Source organism: Hemitrygon akajei, chromosome 2 (genome assembly GCF_048418815.1).
Source record: "Hemitrygon akajei chromosome 2, sHemAka1.3, whole genome shotgun sequence".
NCBI lineage: Eukaryota > Metazoa > Chordata > Chondrichthyes > Myliobatiformes > Dasyatidae > Hemitrygon > Hemitrygon akajei.
Genome location: NC_133125.1, coordinates 42,974,737 through 42,996,079, shown reverse-complemented (window position 1 = coordinate 42,996,079; position 21,343 = coordinate 42,974,737). Strand labels below are relative to the sequence as shown.

Sequence of the window (21,343 nt, the reverse complement as noted above, 5' to 3'; positions counted from 1 at the left end):
CTCATGGTGTACTAATGTGTTGGTGATGTCCCAATTTTGATCACCAGACCTGGAACATCATACAATTAAGTGCCAACCATTTTACCTGCCATGGGAGATTTCATCGATCTTTTTGGTAGCAGTGAAAATTCCACCTCAGGCCAATATCAAACAGGCTCTATATGATCCGAGCGATGTGATGAACATGAACGAAACAGCACACCCTGACACCTTCACCATCATTTTGGATGATTTTAACCAGACAAGCATGAAAAAAATCATTAAATAATGATCAACAAATCGCTTGTAGTACCAGGGGAAACAACACACTGGACAACTGTTACACTAAGATCAAGAGTGCTTCCTGTGTTGTCCCACACATCAGAAAGTTTGATCACCTAGCTGTACATCTGCTCCCTGAATACGGCAGAGACTGAAGACTGCAGCACCAGTAGAACAGCCAAGGGAAGCACAGGAGCACTTACAGGACTGCTTTGAATCCTGTAAGTGGACTGGACTGTATTCAGGAATTCACCTTTGAATCTGGATGAATATGTCGCAGTTGTTACCAATTTCATTAAGACCATAAGATATAGGAGCAGAAGTAGGCCATTCGGCCCATCGAGTCTGCTCTGCCATTCACTCATGGGCTGATCCAATTCTTCCAGTCATCACCCTTTGATGCCCTGCTACATGAAGCTTTTGATATTATTGCTAGCTTGCTTTCACATTTCAACTTGTCCCTCCTATTGATTCTTTTAGTTGCTCTCTGTAGGTTTTTAAAATCTTCCCAATCCTTTATCTTCCCACTGATCTTTGCTTTGTTGTATGCCCTCTCTTTTGCTTTTACATTAGCTTTGACTTCCCTTGTCAGCACAGTTGTACAATGTGTGGATGAGTGTCTGCCTACAAAGAATTGCTGTACATTCCCAAACTAAAAGCTGTGGATAAACCAGGAGGTTTGTTATCTGCTGAGGGCTAAATCTGTGGCTTTCAAGTCTGGCAACCCAGGCCTGTACAAGAAAGCCAGATTTGACTTGCGGAGGGCTATCTCAAGAGCTACTAAATGATTCCAAGAGAAGTTAGAGGCGACAGCGGATGCACATCAACTCTGGCAGGGTTTGCAGGACATTACTTCCTACAAGCAAAACCCAACATCATGAATAGCAACAATGCTTCACTACCTGATGAGTTTAACGGCTTTTATGCCTGCTTTGAAAGGGAGAATATAACTACAGCTGTGAAAATCCCTGCTGCATTTGGTGACTCTATGATCTCTGTCTCGGAGGGTGATGACATGCTGTCTTTCAGGAGGGTGAACCCTCGCAAGGCGGCAAGCTCCGACAGGATACCTGGTAAGGCTCTGAAAATTTGTGCCAGCCCACTAGCAGGTGTATTCCAGTACATTTTCAATCTCTCACTGCTACAGTAAGAAGTTCCCACCTGCTTCAAAAGGACAACAATTATACCAGTGCCCAAGAAGAGTAGTGTGAGCTGCCTTTATGACTATCGTCCAGTAGCAGTATGGTGATGAAATGTTTTGAGAGGCTGATCAAGGCTAGAATCAACTCCTGCCTTGACCCACTGCAATTTGCCTATCACCTCAATAGGTCTGCAGCAGGAACAATATCAATGGCTCTTCACACAACCTTAGATCACCTGGACAAAACAAACACCTATGGCAGGCTGCTGTTCATTGACTATAGCTCAGCATTTAACACCATCATTCCCACAGTCCTGATTGAGAAGCTACAGAACCTGGGCCTCTGTACCTCCCTCTGCAATTGGGTCCTCGACTTCCTAATTGGAAGACCACAATCTGTGCGATTGGTAATAACATTTTCTCCTCGTGGACGATCAACACTGGTGCACCTTAGGAATGTGTGCTCAGTCCACTGCTCTACTCTCTCTATATTCATGACTGTGTGGCTGAGCATAGTTCAAATGCCATCTATGAATTCGCTGATTGTTGGCAGAATCTTAGATAGAGATGAGAGGGTGTACAGAAGCAAGATATACCAGCTAGTAGAGTGGTTTTGCAGAAACAAGCTTGCACACAACATCAGTAAGACAAAAGAGCTGATTGTGGACTTCAGAAAGGGTAGGACAAGGGAACAAACCAATCCTCGTAGAGGGAACAGAAGTGGAGAGAGTGAGCAATTTCAAGTTCCTGGGTCTCAAATCTCTTGAGGATTTAAACTGGTCCCAACATATTGATGCAGCTATAAAGAAGCAAGACAGCACTATATTTCATAGGAATTTGAGGAGATTTTGTTTGTCATCTAAAACACTGTGGACAGCATTCTAACAGGCTGCATCATTCTCTGGTAAGGGGAGGGCGCTACTGCACAGGATCAAAAGAAGCTACAGAAAGCTGTGAGATCATTCAACTCCATCTTTGGTACTAGCCTCCTTAGGAGCAGTACCTCAGAAAGGTGACATCTATCCTTAAGGATTTCCATCAACCAACACATGCTCTCTTCTCATTGTGAATTTCAGGAACGAGACACAGAAGCCTAAAGGTACAAACTCAGTGATTCAGGAACAGTTTCTTCCTCTCTGCCATCCGATTCCTAAATAGACATTGAACCCATGACCACCACCTCATTTTTATTATTTCTGTTTTTGCACTATTTTTAATTTAACTATTTATTATTCATATATATACTTACTATAATTGATTTACTTTTTTCTATATTTATCATGTATTGTATTGTACTGCTGCTGTTAAATTTCACGACATATGCCAGTGATACTAAAACCTGATTCTGATTCTGATATCCTTAGGGTATTCCAAAGCATGTCACAGCTGAGAGCATAAAATTCAAATAGTGAAAAAAAGACTTGGAAAAATAAACAGCTTCTTATGACTTGAGTTTCACAAAGAACATGGGAGGTCTTTCATTAATCAGCTGATAGTAATAACTTGGATACTTTCGCACTGCTGCAACTTTTCACGCAAAGGGATACTGAAATTTACACTTTCAATGCACACAATACTTGGATGGGGATTACATTAGTTGCATTATGTTATACTTGCCAAAGTGTTTAATAATCTTTAAAATGACAGGACATAAACAATTCCGTTAGAAAAAGGCTCAGAAAATGCAAGCCCTTAGAAGAAAATATCTCTACGTAACTGCATAGAAAAAATGCTGGCAAAAGAAAACAAAAACTTTGAAGGCTTCTCTCAGTCTCAAAGGTAGAACTATTCTCATTTTTGTCCTAGTTTTCCAACACAATTTCTGCTACGAAGGTAAAAATAAATAAATAACAGCATTGACTGACAATCCAGTGCTGGGATTCATGTTTATGTTGGCATATCTACCAAACGGTGGTAGATTATAGATCAGAAGATATTCTTGCATTCTTTATCTTTTTTATGAAACTCTTTTCTCCTTTATTTCAAGAGAAAAGTTATTAATTTGAAAGAAACTCTGCACCACCAGAATTACAACAGCAACAAGCCTAATCTCAGACACTGGGTGCTAATGTGACATAGCACAAGGGAAAATAAAATTGTACCTTCTGTGCTTTTGCCCAAATTATATCCTCCAAATAAGTAGCAAAGCCTTCACTTATCCACTCTTCAGTCCAATCTCGAGCACCAATCGCTAATCCAAACCAGGCATGCGCTATTTCATGGCACAGTCGAATTCCACAGAGATGGATTCCTCCAGATAGAACAGACTGCGATAGGAAGATGATGTGTGGACTTTAAAAAAAAAGGCACATTATTAAAATCTTGCTTCAAAATCTTGGATATATCTTCTTTATTTTTACACCGAGTAGCCATTTTATTAGGTACACCTGTAACCTGCTTGTTAATGTAAATATCTAATCATCAAAAACAATCTAGAGTTTACAGAAAATGGTGTGAAAAACTAAAAAGATATCCAGTAAGCAGTGGTTCTATGGCTGAAAATATCTTGTTAATGAGAGACATCAGAAGATAATAGCCAGTCTGGTTCCAGTTGACTCAAAGGCAACAGTAACTTAAATAATCATGAATTACAACAGTGGTGTGTGGGAGAGCATCTCAGAATGCACATGTCAAACCTTGAAGGGGATGGGCTATAGCAGCAGAAGACAATGAACATACACTCAGTGGCCACTTTATTAGGTGTATGAGGTAACTAATAAAGTGGCCACTGAGTGTATATGTGCACATACGATTCCATGCAATACTTTCATAATTTCACAATAGCTTACTTAAGTAACTTATTGCATCAAACATAATTACATCTCAATTAATAACAAACTGAATTATTTTAATACTTTTCCTGATATGAAAAAAGATTGTCCCTTCCCATTGAATTCTACCCACTTCCAAACTGATAGAATCCTAGCCATCATTTAAACTAAATGTTACTAAACATCCTCAGACTTATCAATTGGCATACGGGGTCAGCAAAAAATTAATTTAAAAAATGTAACTTAAATTTGTTTTAATAAATTTAGTTATGGATATAAATACACATCTATTGCTGAAAGCAGATTCCTCTACACTCAGTGGGCATTTCTTAGGTACACCTGATCATTAATTAGCCAATTATTTAATCAGCCAATCACATGGCAGCAACTCAATGCATGGTGAAGGGGTTCAGTTCTTGTACAGTCCAAACATTAGAATGAGGAACAAATGTGATCTAAGTGACTTTGACCGTGGAATGATTGTGCCAGACGAGGTGGTTTGAATATCTCAGAATTTGCGGATCTCCTTGGAATTTCACGCACAACTCTCTCTAGAGTTTACAGAGAATGGTGCAAAAAAAAAGCAAAGGACATTCAAGTGAGTGGCAGTTTTGTGGGCTAAAACACCTTGTTAAAGAGAGAGCTCAGAGGAGAATGACTAGGCTGGTTCAATCTGACAGGAAGACAATATTAACTTAACTAACCATGTGTTACAACAGTGGTGTGCAGAAGAATATCTCTGAATGCACAACATGTGAACCCTTTTAGTGGATGGGCTACAGCAGCAGAGACTATGAACATACACTTTGTGGCCACTTTATTAGCTTTATCAGGAGCTTCCTTATAAAGTGGTCAGTGAGTGTAATTGCTAGTAATAGTACATTATAAAAGAGAATACAGTGGAACTTCTCTGACTAGATCACAGATTTCATAAAAGCATTGGGGATTGTCCCAAGTACAGCCTGTAATTCACTACAACCTTCAGCAAGCTCATACTACTAGTTCAATAATTCAGTATTGGGACCCAATAGTAGGTCAGCATCAGGTTATACAGTGCCAAAGGTGATTATTCTGAAACACCTTCCCCCCTTTCCCCCCACGAGTAGGGGAAGTGTAGCATGGTGATTAAGTTACTAGTTGAGTATATTGAGCCTGCAATGATCTTTTCTGTTGGTGCAATGAAATTCAGTTAAGTATCTGTAATAAAAAGTTGGTATGGTATTGGTCACAGAACATTCCTGCATTGTTCCAAATAGAACCAGGTTCACTAATATCTTTCAGGAAAGGAAATTATGCCATCCTTATCCAGTATGAGTTGTATACAGCTCCTGTTCCAATAACATGGCTGAAATTCATAAGCAGCTTGGGATAGACAGTAAATGCTGACATTGTCTGCAATATCTACATCTCATGATCAAATAAATTTCCCACAACTCTGCTCTTACTTCTCCTCATGAACAGAACAAGAACAGAACTCTCCTAGTCCTTTTACCTTCCATCCCATCAGCCAATGCATTCAATAAATCATCTTTCACAAATTCCACCATCTCCAATGATTTCATCCCTTCTTTTTCAGAATCTAATAGGGGACTGCTCTCTTTGCAACAGACTTGACCCTTCTTCCCTGCCCATCTACTGCTCCCTGCCTTAAGGCACTTTCCTGAGCAACAGGAAGTGTGGCGACCCTGCTGCATCTTCCGCTGCCACGATTCAGGGACCCAAAGGCACCTATTATTATCTGGTCTACTGAATTTGGAGAAGCCCAACACAGATTGGGTGCTACTTTGGCTGTAGCACTCTGGCTACAGGAATAACCCTAAGCTTCAAGTTGCCTGCCAACCTACTTCCCCATCCCATCTCCCGTGCTGTTACAACGAGATCCAATGCAAGCTTGTGGAACAAAACACATCCATCTGACCACACTGCAGATTTCAGGACTCAATATCAAATTCTCCAAATTTAAATAACATAGAGTCCTAGAGTCACAGAAAGTACAGCAAAGAAGCAGGCCCTTTGGCCCATCTGGTCTGTGCCAAACCATTTAACCTGACTATCCTATCAACCTCACCAGGACCATAGCCGTCCATGCCCCTACCATCCATGTACCTATCCAAACTTCTCTTAAGTGTTGAAATCGAGCTTCCCTTTACCACTTGTGCTGGCAGCTCAATCCACACTCTCACAACCCTCTGAGTGAAGACATTTCCCCTCATGTTCCCCTTAAATATTTCACCTTTCACCCTTAACTCATGGCCTTTTGTTGTTGTCCTACCCAACCTCAGTGGAAAAAGCTTGCTTGCATTTACCCTGAGTTCAACACTGACTGGCAATCCCTATGGCGCCGCTGGTGCCAAACTGTATCAGTTCCTGCCTTTCCACTGCATGGAGAGGGGGAGCCTTCTGGATGGGCAACAGCTTGTGCTCCATATCACTCTGCCCTGGCTTGTGCACCGGCTTGAGTATTGATTGACTGTTGACAGCTGGTACGTAACATCCATGGTCGACTATGACCGTTGGAGGCCTCACATACCATCAAAGCAGCTTAAATAATCCCATCTGCCAAGTGACTTTACCCTGTCAGAGAAATTCACCTTCTTTTCACCTATTTCTTTCTCCCACCTTCACTCTCCTTATCTTGGTCTCCTTATCTTAAATGGCTTACTCTTATCCTTGGGCTGTGACCCAAGGTCTTTGGCATTTAGTACTGGTCATTGGGAATAACCTTCCTGCATTTAATCTATCCAATTCTATAATTTTCTAGACTTCTAAAAAGATGCCGTCTCATTCTCCCAAACTCTTGGCAACACACTAATAGATCATATCTCACTCTATATGTCAGTAATCATCTCAAGAGTCAGTTCGATTAACCTTTACAGAACTTCGTCCATTGCAAGAACATCATTCTTCAAATGAAATAACCAAGACAGCACACACTACTCAAAATATGACATCACCAAGGGTTTGTACGTTTACGGCAAGAGATGCTTGCTCCGATATTAAAGTTCTTTTGGAATGAAGGCAAGTATACTAACTGCCTTCTTAATCACCAGCACCTCCAGCAGACAGATCCTCCCATGTGTACGACACATCATGCACACAAATGAGCATTTGGGAATCTGGTAGGGGCAGACGGGAATGGATTTGATGGCTGTTGCAGAGCCACAGGGATCTTCTGCCAGAAGCAAATGGGGCATCTCCGTGAGCCTTTCTCTCTGTCATCAACATCTGAGGACTGGATCAAGCCAAGCAGAGCTGGGAACATTGAGCAGACTTAGTCAGTGAGGCCAAATGGCAGCCACTCTTTCCTCACCTGCTCACTCTCCCATCATGGTTGTTTCTGTGAGATCCTCTCGCACATTTCCAACTTAAGAGACATGTCAGGTTATGGACCTAACACAAAAAATTCTACAGAAACTCAGCAAGTCAGGCAGCATCTTTGAGATGACGGGCTGAGACTCTTCATCAGGACTGGAAAGGAAGGAGGAAGTAGCCTGAATGGGGTGGGGGGGGGGGGGGGTTAGGAGTACAAGCTGTGAAGTGATTGGTGAAAAAGGTAAGGTGTTGAAGAAAAAAGGTATCTGATAGTACAGGACAAGATCCACCGGAGAAAGGGAAGAACGAGGTGCAGCAGAGAGAGATGATGGCAGGTGAGGACAAGAGAAGGGCTAAGAGAGGAACTAGAATGGAGAATGGTAAAAGAGAGAAGGGTGAGGAGAGGAAAAGTACCAGAAGTTAGAGAAATCAATGTTCATGGTGTCAAGTTGAAGGCTACTAAAATAGAATATGAGCTCTATTTGCTCTCCCATCCTGAGAGAGGCCTCATCATGGCAGTAGAAGAGGCCATGGAGGAGGTAGTGGCTGATATACCATAGTAACCCATATTTAAAAAAATCATGCCTAGGCATCTTGTGATGTGAGGAATCAGGGGACTGTCTGAAAAGGATCACAAGAAAACAACAGATTTCCTCATATTTGATTGTTTACTTAGCTTGATGAAAAATCATCAATTTGAAAACTTATCATTACTTTCTCCACGGAAACTACCTTACCCACCAAATATTTCAGCACTTTCTGCTTTCATTTCAGATTTACAGCAACCACAGATTTAGTTTGCATATATATTTTAACTGGAAAAGTAGGGGGCTGATGGAAGAATAAGAAAGTGGGGGGAGGGCAAGGAGGACAAGCTAGTATGTGACAGTTGGAAGTCAGGTGGGTGGGAAAGGTAAAAGGGTGGAGAAGAAGGAATCTGATAGGAAAGCAGAGTGGACCATAGGAGAACGGGAAGAGAAAGGATGAGGTGATAAGCAGGTGAGGAAAAGAGGTAAGAGGGGAAAGAAGAAAAGGGAAGAGGGAAGGGAAAAGAAAAAGAGAATAAAAGAGATAAAATAAATTCCTGGCAAAATCGATGTTCATACATTCAGGTTGGAGGCTACCTAGATGGAATATGAGGTGTTGCTCCTCCACCCTGAGAGTGGCCTCATCACGGTAGAAGAAGAGGTCCAGGATCAACATGTCAAAACGAGACTGGGAATAGGAATTCAAATGGTTGGCTATGGGGAATTTCCGCTTTCGGCAGATAGAGTAGAGGTCAAAGCTGTCCCCCGATTTATGTCAGGTCTTACTAGTGCAGAGGAGGCCACATCGGGAGCACCAGATACTACAAATGACCCCAACAGGTGTGCAGATGAAGTATTGCTTCACCTGGAACATCTTAAACAAGTGATTTTATCACCATTTGGTTTGTGATGCAGTGACATACATGGGAAGTACAGTTTTGTGTTGGCTACCTCATAATTACAAGTTCACTCACATGATTACACAGATGCTTAACAAAACATTAATGCAATCAAGATGCACAATTCTGTTGGAAATTTTGCTTGCTGTTCTGATCAAACTGAAGTACATGCTACACTTGAGTCAAAACTAATATCAAAGTTTCACAGTGAAATAAAATACTTAATTTATGGCACACAGCTCATATGACATATCCAAAGCTGGAGAGATTAACCTCAGGAATCTATTGTATAACCAGGAATCCAGACATACAACACACTGTGTACACATTTGCATAAACAGAGTTGGAAGCTAAAAATAACAGAGCATCAAGCCTAAAAATTTAACATTTTTGCGTACCCCAAGTATTTAGTGTGCATTCATTCATAAATTCAAATTCTACAGTAATATGCAAAGCTTCTTTTAAACTTGCACCATTTCTGGCTGGCCCACGTGTACATATTTGTTATAGTGGGATAGAGCACAGAAACAGAACCCTCAGCCACCAAGACCATGCTGACCACCAAGCACCCATTTTAATCTAATCCTACACTAATCCATTTTATTCATCCTGCATCCCCCCCCCCATATTCTATCATTTATCTACATACTAAGGCCATGTGCGCCATACTCTGCCAGAGCCTCGGCGACCACTTTTTCAAGTGGTTGTCTTGGAGGAAAGATTCTGTGAGTGGTCCCCCACGTCCTTCTCACAGTGCAGTTGTTTTTTTTTACGAGGCCGAGTTGCGAGCTCGACACTCAACCCGGCACAGATGGAAAGCGTGTCTGGGAGCGGCCCGACTGGATTTGAACTCTGGAGCCTTTGCTCCGGAGTCCGGTGCTGATGTCACTGTGCCACCAGCCGGACTCACTAGGGCAATACAGTGAGTAATTAATCTCTCAAACTGAAGTGGGAGGAAATTAGAGCTCCCATAAGAAACCCATGTAGTTAAGACAGGTTGAACCTAGGTCATCAGACTTCTGCTAGCTGCATCACTGTGAAGTCTATTTTGTGTTGGTATGTGTAAGATACTGCTTACTGGTGCGACAATTATGCAACTCTTCTCACTTCCGTTAACATTTACTGGCAAGCAAATGGAAAGCAAGTGGTAAGATGCCAAGTGGGGCTTAAAAGGTATAAAAAAAGATGACAGGTTAAGAGTAGAATATTCTTTATCTAAATGTTTACCACAGGATTGCTGAAAATATTGGTAGAAATTGAAATGATAGAAAAGGAAAGATGAAGACAGGCATGATATTTTGAAAAAGCTGGCTATTCTTCTCAGGTCAAATAAAGTCTGACCATAGTTCCAATGTTCCTAGATTGAGAGGTACCACAGTACGGGAAAATGGTATGTGTGACATTCTTGTTCAGGAAAGGGTACAAGCACTGTCCTCGTAATTATCAGGTATCGAGTTTAACAGGTAGGATTAGGTATTCCCCAAGTTCCTCTCACATACTAAAGGCAAACTGTCTGTTTGGTATGCAATATCCCTAGTGCAGCAGCTCGTGAAAGAATCAGGGGTTATCAATTAGCACGTGAGGGAAAAACAGCTCGTAGAGAAATGAGAGAATGGAGGATAATGTGATTGCTCTTAGAGTTAACATAGACAAATGGATAAATATGTTCCTTCTCTGACAAAGGAACGTGAGAAATAACATGAAACGTTGATATTGGAATACAGAGAGAAACTTCAAGATTTTCCAACGATGCTAACCTTGCACGTGTGTCACCGAACCATTTGGAAGATGATAGAAAAGGGGTAGTTGGGATTTAATGCAGGGAAGTAGAAGATTATTCATTTTTGTATCAGGGTATGAGGAGAGGCAACACAGAACAGAGTGATTTGGTGGGCTTATGTGCCCATATTTTTGAAGGTAGCAGGACATATTGAGAGTCATTAGCAAAGTGTAGACTCAGTGGCCACTTTATTAGGTACAGGAGTGGAACCTGGTGTGGTATTCTGCTGTAGCCCATCCACTTCAACGTGTTGTGCCTTCAGTGATGGTCTTCTGCCTACCACTGTTGTAACAGTGCTTATTTGAGTTACTGTCACCTTCCTGACAGCTTGAACCATTCTGGCCATTCTATTCTGACCTCTCTCAATAACAAGGCATTTTTGCACATAGAGCTGCTGTTCACTGGATGTTTCTTTTTGGTCTTCTGCAACATTCGCTGTAAACGCTAGAGACTGTTGTGTATGAAAATCCCAGGAGATCAGCATTTTCCGAGATGCTCAAACGACCCTGTCTGGCACCAACAATCTTTCCACCATCAAAGTCACTGAGTTTGCATTCTTTCCCCATTCTGATGTTTGGTCTGAACAACTGAATCTTTTGACCATGTCTGCATGCTTTTATACACATGATTGGCTAATTAGATATTTACATTAACAAGCAGGTATCTAATAAAGTGGCTGCGGAGTGTATATTGACTTGGGTTTCATTAATAAAAAAAACAGTACAACAGAAGAGAAGCCACAGAGAAACTTCGTAAAGTGCCAATAAAGTCACATTCCATCCAGTTCTGGTCACCAAAGTATAGGAAGCATGTTCTTGATAGGGTAGAGAAGATATTTACCAGATTAGTTCCAGAGAAGAGGTCCGAGGAATCTTAAGTCCAAGATTAGGTTAGGGAAGCTGTGGTTCTCTTTGGAGCAAAGGAGGATGAAATTTAGTCAAGTGCAGAATTATGAATGTGCTCATTAGCTAAAAGTGCCCAAAGGAACACTGGTTTAAAGCTTTGGGAAAGAAATATATTGGTAGGGTGGGGGAAAGAAAGGTGGGTTGGGCCAGTGGGGAAGTAGGGAAATTGAGGATAAGTGTGGGAGGTATGAGAAGGTTGCAATAACCTGGAATTCACAGTTTAAAAGGGAAATGGAAGATGACATAATTAATGATTTCAACAGAAAGTTGGATACTCGCTTGAATAAACTTGCAATGCTACCAGGTTTGAACTGACTGGGCTGCTCAACATGGCAGCCTGGCAGAGATTCAATGGGCCGAGTGGCTGCCTCCTGTGCTGTAATGATTCTCCAATTCATATGGCAATAAAATGAGCTTTAAATGACATATCCCTAACAGCTATATGGTAGTTGATTTCCATTCTGCCCACCATCCCACACCCCCATGATAATCTACCCTGCCTCACTAAAATTTTAGCCAAACAACTCATCCACACTATGTTTTTCCATAAACTGCAATCTAATCTGCTCATTTGTGATTAGGTTTCCTGAAGCTGAAAAGCTGCAGAGCTTAAAGACTTTGATTTTGTTGGAAGCACTGTCAGAACATAAAGTATTCCAATCCAATCCATTGAACCAGCAGAAGCAATGCTTTAAAATTCCAGTAATATACTAATTTAGTATCTATGAGGGAGGAGTGTTTCATTTGTTTTACTTTGGGCTGTAGCAGCTGCAAAGTATCAAAATGGGCAGTGGCTTTGAAGTCATGCTGCTTAATATAGTTACATTTTAAAGGAACTATTTTATCTGCCTTTGGAAAGCAACATGTTCCACTGCTGATGATTGCAGCTCCTTATCTAATGAGGAGATTTAATGAAATTCATTCATCAACTTGATAATGCTCTTTTTCACTTGTAACCACCAAGGCTGCATGAAAGGGACATTGTCCTCCTTATTAGCCATCTCCATCACAAATGGAAAGTGAAAAAGTTGCCCTATACTGCAGATGCAATCGCAGAAAATTGTTGAAAAACCTATCACTTTTCACTGTCTCCCAATACCAACACGAGATATAAACAATCAGACAATACTAAGTCTGAAACAATATGCTTGGTACTGAGCTGTAGAAATATTTATTAAGGTAACCAATCAAGATAAGCGACAGGCAAAAGCCTAAATTTGAAAGACAGTTATATCAAAAGTTTATAAAGACAGCCATATCAAAAGGTACATAACTTAGCTTTAATTCAGAACATTTGATTCTTCAGATGTGGAGGATAATAATCAAGATGCTTATATAGGTACTGGAGCAGCAGAGATGGAGTTTGCAAGCTTAAGACAGGTGAGGCTGAAGATTTTGACTTGTACATTTGGTAGTACAGGAAACATGAATTTATGCCAAGGCCAGTGCAGCAAGCAGAATTCTGTGTCGGTCATAAAGCAAGTGGACAAAATGGAGGCAAATACTGCAGTGGTAATAGGCAGCCTAACTGACGAATGGATAGGGATTTGATACTTAGCCGAGTGTCAATCAGGATGAAGTGAACTTTTGCTTATGGTTTTTGCTGTGTGAACAGTTGGCAAGGCAGATGAGGGCAAAAATACAAAGTTTTTGGTAAAATTCAAATGCATTTATATAAGAACCCTCAAATATTACTACCCATTATGTTTTGGTATTTTCATAACTGTTAATCACAATAGTTAAATACAAATAAAAGTGAACTCTAAATGTTAATATCAAAGTCAATTAAAACATAACAGCGAAGTGATAAAGTCTAACACCCAGTTCCTAAAAGGAAATTATTTTATACTTTGTTCTTCTCCCAGCATTCAAGTAACTGAATAAACAACTAGCTTTTGGCATAAACCTCTTAATATTTATAGGTGATGACTGCTTTCTGGCTACTCAGAGTTGCAGCAGTATTCATGAACAGGGTGGTGATTATTGTACAATTTACCTGCCAATCAAACCTGTTGACCACAGTGTTCTAAGAGATTGAAAATTGATTTTTATGTCTGTAGTTTATACACAATTATCCTCCACTCACACTTTATTCCTTTTACAAAATTACCCCAATTTGGGAGTGGCATTTTACTGTAATTTTAGTTAAAACCTCTTTATCCTCAACTTGACTTGATTCAGTTTTGCCAATAATTTTGCACAATTTCACTGACACTACACTCTGTTCTGGCACACCTAGGCAATACCAAAACATACGTCAAGCTCCTGTTTATCAATTACACTCAGCGTTCAGACAGTGAACAGAGGGATCTAGGAATACAGATACAAAATTCCCTAAAAGTGGCGTCACAGGTAGATAGGGTAGTAAAGAGAGCTTTCGGTACATTGGCCTTTATAAATCAAAGTATTGAGTATAAAAGTTGGAATATTATGGTGAGGTTGTATAAGGCATTGGTGAGGCCGAATTTGGAGTATTGTGTGCAGTTTTGGTCACTGAAATACAGGAAGGATATTAATAAGGTTGAAAGAGTGCAGAGAAGGTTTACATGGATGTTGCCGAGACTTGAGAAACTGAGTTACAGAGAAAGGTTGAATAGGTTAGGACTTTATTCCCTGGAGCGTAGAAGAATGAGGGGAGATTTGATAGAGGTATATAAAATTATGATGGGTATAGATAGAGTGAATGCAAGCAGGCTTTTTCCACTGAGGCTAGGGGAGAAAAAAACTAGAGGTCATGGGTTAAGGGTGAAGGGGGAAAGTTTAAAGGGAACATGGGGGGGGGCTTCTTCACACAGAGAGTGGTGGGAGTGTGGAATGAGCTGCCAGATGAAGTGGTAAATGTGGGCTCACTTTTAACATTTAAGAAAAACTTGGACAGGTACATGGATGAGAGGTGTATGGAGGGATATGGGCCAGGTGCAGGTCAATGGGACTAGGCAGAAAAATGGTTCGGCACAGCCAAGAAGGGCCAAAAGGCCTGTTTCTGTGCTTTAATGTTCTATGGTTCAATGCCATCATCCCCTCTGTATTAATCACTGGGCTTCTAAACCTGGATCACTGTACCTCTCTCTGCAAATGGATCCTCGACTCCCTCAGGAGACCACAGTTAGTATGGATCAGTGATCGCAGCTTCTTGCTAAAAATCAATACAGGTACTACTTTCCCTACATTGATGACTTGATGACAAAGCACAGCTCAAATGCCATTTATAAGTTTGTAGGTGACACTACTGTTGTTGGAACAATCACAGATAGCAATGAGGAGGCATACAGGAGTGAGACATATCATATGGTTGAGTAATGTTGCACTCAATGGCAGCAAGACCAAGAAATTGATTGCGGACCAGGAAGGGGAAGTCAGGAGAACAGGCACCAGTCCCCATTGAGGGGTCAGTGCTGAAAAAGGTAAGCAGCTTTAAGTTCCTGAGTGTCAACATCTCCAAGGATCTGTCCTAGGCCCAACATACTGATGCATTCACAAAGAGGGCATGCTATCAGCTGTACTTCATTTGGCATAGCATATATTCTCAAACTCCAAGGTCTCTTTCAAATTTCCATAGATATATAATGAAGAGACATCTGCCTGGTATGAAGCCTCTAGTGCACAGGATTGCAAAAGGCTACAGAGGGTTATATACTCAATCAGCTCCGTCATGCACAACAGGACCCACCATTGATGACAGCTTCAAGAGATGATGCCTCAAGAAGGCAGCATCCATCAATAAGAACCCTCAACATCTGGGATATGCCTTCTTCTTGTTACTACCATCAGGAAGAAGGTACAGGAACCTGAAGCCCACATTTAACAATTCAGGAGCAGCTTCTTCCTCTCTCTCATGGATCAGCTTCTTTAGATTCTCTATGGTCCATGGAGTAACTCAATGGTACTTCTTATCTATGTTGTAATTTATAGTAATTTTATGTCTTTGCTCTGAATTGCTGCTGCAAAACAACAAATTTTACATCATGTAAGACAATGATAATAAACCTAATTCTAATTCTGAAACACTGTTTCATCGGACTAATGCAAAAAATCATGTTATAATTTCATTTAATTCATACCAATATGACTTCAATTTTCAATGTATATTTTCTGACTTAAAACAATGTTTAATATCAATATTTTACTTAACATCAATCTGACCAGTCTCAAATAAGACCTAACAATTGTTTCTCTGAGCACATAGTACGACGACTAAATTTGAGGGTCTGCATGTTGTTGTGTTCTTTACTGTGGGTTACTCATAAAGACATATATTCTGGAAGAACATAACTAGAACCTTCATTTAACAGCAAACAGCAACCACGTCTTAACATACAAGCTTCTTGATCATTCTGTCATTTCTGCACATGCTCATAGCTCTGTCTAATCACGTTCTTACACGTGATATGTGATATCACATCTTCCTTTCCTTAAAAAGAAAAACAATTAGCAACATAAATCAAAACAAGTGCATAATTTAACATGTATCTATCAGTCTCTCTGGGGGCTTATGGACACGAATAGACCTTCTAAGTGGTTCACACAGTTCTTGTGTTTCCTTGTTATTTTCATGTTTCATCTGGTCTGCATCAGTTAACTGAAACTCTGAAGTTGGCTCTTTCTTGAGGTCTTTGCAATTTCTTCTTAACACTGCTCCTTCTGTTTGGACCATGTATGATCTGGGTTGTACATCTTTAAGTACTGTAGCTTTCTGTGTCCATGTGTTCATTTTGTCTTGTATCCTCACTTCATCTCCTTGCTGCAGTTCAGGTAAAGGACGAGAACATCTGTCGAAGTATGTTTTCTGCTTTGCTTTGTGTTCATCTTTCCATCTTTTCACTTGTTCACCTCCCTCTGTTCTCAGAATGCTCTCATCTATTGGCAGATTGGATCTCAAACAGCGTCCCATCAAGGGCTGAGCAGGTGAAAATCCACGTTCAAGTGGAGTACTGCAATAGGCTAATAAAGCTTTATAAAAATCACCTCCACTATCGTTTGCTTTGTGCATCAGTTTCTTGACAATTCCTACCGATTTCTCAATTAATCCATTGGACTGAGAGAACAATGGACTAGATGATGTATGAACAAAGCCCCATTCACAAGCAAAATGTTTCATGCATTCACCATTGAATTGTGGACGATTGTCTGTGAAAACTTCATCAGGTACACCATGTCTGGAAAAAACTGATTTTATGCATGTAATTACATTCTCTGCTGTTGTTCTGTCCAAACCATACATTTCTGGATACAAGGAGTATTAATCTGTTATTAATAGATAATCTTTGTTGTCAGTTACAAACAGATCAACACCTACCTTCTGATAAGGTCTCTGAGGACTAGAATGTGGATGCAGTGGCTCCTTAGGGTTGCTAGGTTGGTACTTAAAGCATATTCGACAAGAAGACACCAATTCTGCAATTTCTTGATTCATCCTGGGCCAAAACATCACTTCCTCGCCCTTCTCTTACACTTTTCAATACCTAGCTGGCCTTCATGAATTTTCCCAAGCATTTCTTTTTGGAGACTTTTAGGAATTACAATTCTGCTACCTTTGTACAATACTCCATCCTCAACAAAAAGTTCTGATCTGTGGTTCCAATAATCTTGTACTACTGAGGTACAGTTATGCTTATTATCTGGCCATCCATCCATCACCTTTTGTATTACCTGACTGAGAATTTTGTCCTTCTCTGTCTCAAGTCACAGCAGTTCCAACCTTTTGGGAGCAACAGGTACAGTTTGAATGACCATATCAATAAATACCTGAACATCAATAACATTCCTGTGACTGTCTTTTGTTGTTGAATCCACAGCTCTGGAAAGTGTGTCAGCCGTGTACATGCATTTTGCAGGTGGGTATGACACATTCAATACATATTTGCAATTTGATCATCATTTGATGAATTCGCAAAGGACAGTCGCTTAAAGGTTTGTTAAAACAATGCAATCAAAGGTTTATGATCGGTTTCAACATCAATAAATTGCCCTGACACAAACTGATGAAATCTCTCACAAGCAAACATAATGCTGAGCAATTCTTTTTCAATTTGGGCATACCTTGTTTCTGGATCAGATAACGAACGAGTTGCATATGCCACTGGTAGCCATTCCTGATCATGTTTCTGGAGTAATACTGACCCTAAGCCTGCTTGAGATGCATCACATGAGATTTTGGTGGGTCTCTCAGCATCATAGAATTTCAACAGAGGTTCTTTCGTGAGCACTTTCTTGAGATTTTGCCATGCCTTCTCCTGTTCATGATCCCAGCTCCATTCATTTTTCTTTTCTGTTAGCTGCCTCAATGGAGCAAGCTGTTCCGTGAGATTGGGTATGTATTTTCCCATGTAGTTGACCATTCCCATAAACCTTTGAAAATCCTTTTTACATTGCGGTTTGGCATATTCTCAATAGCAGAAACCTTCAATGGATCAGGACGCACACCCTCATTGCTGATGATATCACCCACAAAGGTAAATTCAGTCACTCCTAGCTGACATTTGTCTTTATTCAACTTCAGGTTTGCCTTGCGTGTTGCCTCAAAGACTTGTCTAAGTCTGGCGTCATGCTCTTGTTTAGATGATCCCCAAGCAATAATATTGTCCATGGAAGTATCCACGCCCTCAATGTGCTCATACCGTGGGTTACTCATAATGACACATATTCTGGAATAATGTAACTAGAACTTTCATTTAACAGCAAACAGCAACCACGTCTTAACGTACAAGCTTCTCGATCATTCTGTCATTTCTATACATGCTCATAGCTCCGTCCAATCACGTTCGTACATGTGACATGTGATATCACCACACATGTGAAAATAGAATCAGCAAATCTTATACTTGTTTTTTTTTTATTTTTAATACCTGGTGATCCAAATGCATTTGGCAATTTTAAATGTTAATTTCCATTTCGGCTTTCATTGCTGGCTCCTTTTCAAAGTACTCACATGGTCATTAAGGTTATCATATCCAACACTGATGGAATTCTGAACACATAACTAGAACAGAACCCACTGAATATTTGAGAATTAGAATTGTTTTATTGAAATCGCTGAAACTATGCTCATATTCATGTTTGGTAATACGGCCAAAATAAGCAAATGTGCTCCCACTATCAGAGTTATAAAAAAACTATTTAGTCAAATAAAATTATTGGCTTTTTTATCACACATGTCCAGCTAGAACAAGGCTTAAAGCCACAGCAATCATTCAAGAGTATTCCTTGATTTCAGTAATGATAAGACTATTTTTATTTCTCACTATTGAAAAGCATTAAACAGTGTGAATACTGCTTTTACTAGCTCAATGTACTTATGTTTTGAAATGTATGGATGGCATGCAAAGCAAAGTTTTTCACTGGATCTTTGCATATGTGACAATAATAAACCAATTATCAATTACAATGGCAAGTATGGTTTAAACACCACAGTCAGTGGCTTTTTTTCTCAGATTTATTTAAAATATTTGCTTTCTTTCTTCCTTGTCTTTAATGCAATTTTGACCACCCTCCTTGCATTTTCCATACCCATCTTGAATTAAATTCATCCACTCAAACTTACATTTTTTTCTTCATGGTTCCTCTATATTTTAATATTTCAATTTTATTAAGTATACTGTTCCCCATGTTATATTTACTCAGGTTCTAAATGCTCAACTTCCCTCGATACAACAACATCAGATTCAAGTTCTCTTGCAAACGTATTTGAAAAAAATTAATGTTACAAAAGTTAGGTAGTTCTTCCATCACAATCCTACCACATCTGGTCATGAATGATGGGGAATAATTAAACAACTAACAAGGATATGCTCCAAGAACATCCCCATCCCCAGCATGCCTGTGCTGAAGCGCTCACAAACATGATCAGTCGGAAACACTGAACAGATCTTCCACCTCAGCTTTCCCTCCCTCCCACCATCACAGTAGCCAGTCTTCAGCCAACTTGATTGACAATTTGTAAAGTCAAGAAATGGCTGAGTGCACTATACACTGCAAAGCTCTAATGTGGAATAACTGCCCTATAGAACAAGCGGCGCCTCTAGTCAAGCTGGTCCAGTAAATTTACAATGTGGAAAGTTACCTGGGTATGTTCTGTTCACAAAAATCCAGACAAATCCAATCGGACTAATTTCTGTCCAATTAGTTTCCTCTGAAGTCATAGGCAAGGTGATCAAAGCCTCATTAACAGTCCTATCAAGCAGCCAGTACTCACCAGCAACCCACTCATCCATGCCTAGATTAGACTAACCAGAAATCATTCAGCTCCAGATCTCATCACTGCTTTTGTCCAAACACCTGAATTCCAGAGGTAAGAAGAGGTGAGATTGACTGTCCTCAACAATAAGGCAGTATTTGACACAATGAGACATCAAGATACTTTGGTAAAACTGAAGAGAATGTCCATCAAAATAGAATTATTGAAATAGTTGATGCACAAAGGAAAGGTTACTTGGAGGTCAGTCATCTCAGGCTCAAGACATCTACACTCAGCTTTCTTCAGCTATTTCATCAATGACCTTCCTTCTACTATAAGATCAAAAGTTCACAATTGATTGCATCATATTTAATTCTATTTGTAATTCATCAACAAATGAAGCACATTGTTTGATTAGTATTCCTTCCACCACTGGCAGAACGTGGCTACAGTATGTACCAGGTTCAAAATGTACTACAGTTACTCACACAGGCTGCTGACAGCATTCCCCAAACCACTAAAAAGGACACAGCCACTATCACATGCAAGTTTCCTACAAATTGCACACAATGCTTTCTGGCTTCTATATGCGGCCTCCTGTGACCTTGAGTAACCTGCTGCAGCTCCAGCAGCAACTTTCTCCTTAACTTTTGCCACTAGTCTTGTGGCTTTTGCTTCTCGGTTTCTGTCTCCCAATTTTGAACCACATCCCACCAACAACGGGTAATTCCCCTAGTCCCTTGCTGACCAGTTGGCCAAGAGCAGAATCTGTGGTTGGGTTGACCATGTTAATTGGGGATGCCGGCCTAAATAAAGCTCAAATTCTGTTGGAAGTTTAAGTTTAGAGGATGTGTTTCTCATTGATGACTAGGAAACTTCTATTCTACTGCTATTCAGCACAGGACTGGGACAGGACATTCTTGGGGTTACATGTAAATTAAGTGAGATGTCAATGTGAGGCCCTGGAACTTATTAACTGTATGAGTGCAAAGTGAACTTATGAATAGCAGACACCCAATTCTTATTCTTAATAGGTAAATTATCTGGGTTCGGTACATTGATCAGTTAATGACGCTACTGATGCAATTTTTGAAACAGAGAATTAGGAGACTGATTCACTGATGCTAAACAAGTGTTCAAAGACATCTTATAGACTAAACAATGCAACCAGGATAAACGGCAGGCAGCATAAAGTTGACATGCGCCCTACAGTGGAAGAAGTTATAGTGGTAAAGATACTCTTTTTGTATCCAATTTGGGCTAGCAAATTTATTCTCCTAATAATTGCTTTTATATTCTGTTCCTTCCTTCACAAGATTTCAAACGCTGAAATGAGAAGACTATGGCCCAAAACTTGCTGCATTCAGAACTGTGAGGCAGTCATTACCCATCATCATTGGGGAATATAACCTTTTTATTCCTGCATATGCAGAATTAAATGCAGAAGAAAAGAAGATGCTGTCAGTGATATGCTGCAGGGCTGCCCTGTTGCAAACACTGTTAATGGAATCTGCACATTTATCATTCTCATGTCATGAACACCCTACTTACCCACTCTCCTCTCTGTGAAGGCT

At 40.2% G+C, this 21,343-nt stretch overlaps 1 protein-coding gene across 6 annotated transcripts in view; it reads right to left on the bottom strand.

Annotated features, from left to right (window-relative positions):
• Window positions 1-21,343, bottom strand: part of aopep (aminopeptidase O (putative)) — a 218,363-nt gene that overhangs the window by 145,616 nt on the left and 51,404 nt on the right. For all 6 annotated transcript variants that reach the window (XM_073071267.1, XM_073071275.1, XM_073071285.1 and 3 more), the window contains exon 6: window positions 3,505-3,694. In XM_073071267.1, the coding sequence (XP_072927368.1) occupies window positions 3,505-3,694 (190 nt within the window). The remainder of the gene's footprint in view (window positions 1-3,504; window positions 3,695-21,343) is intronic.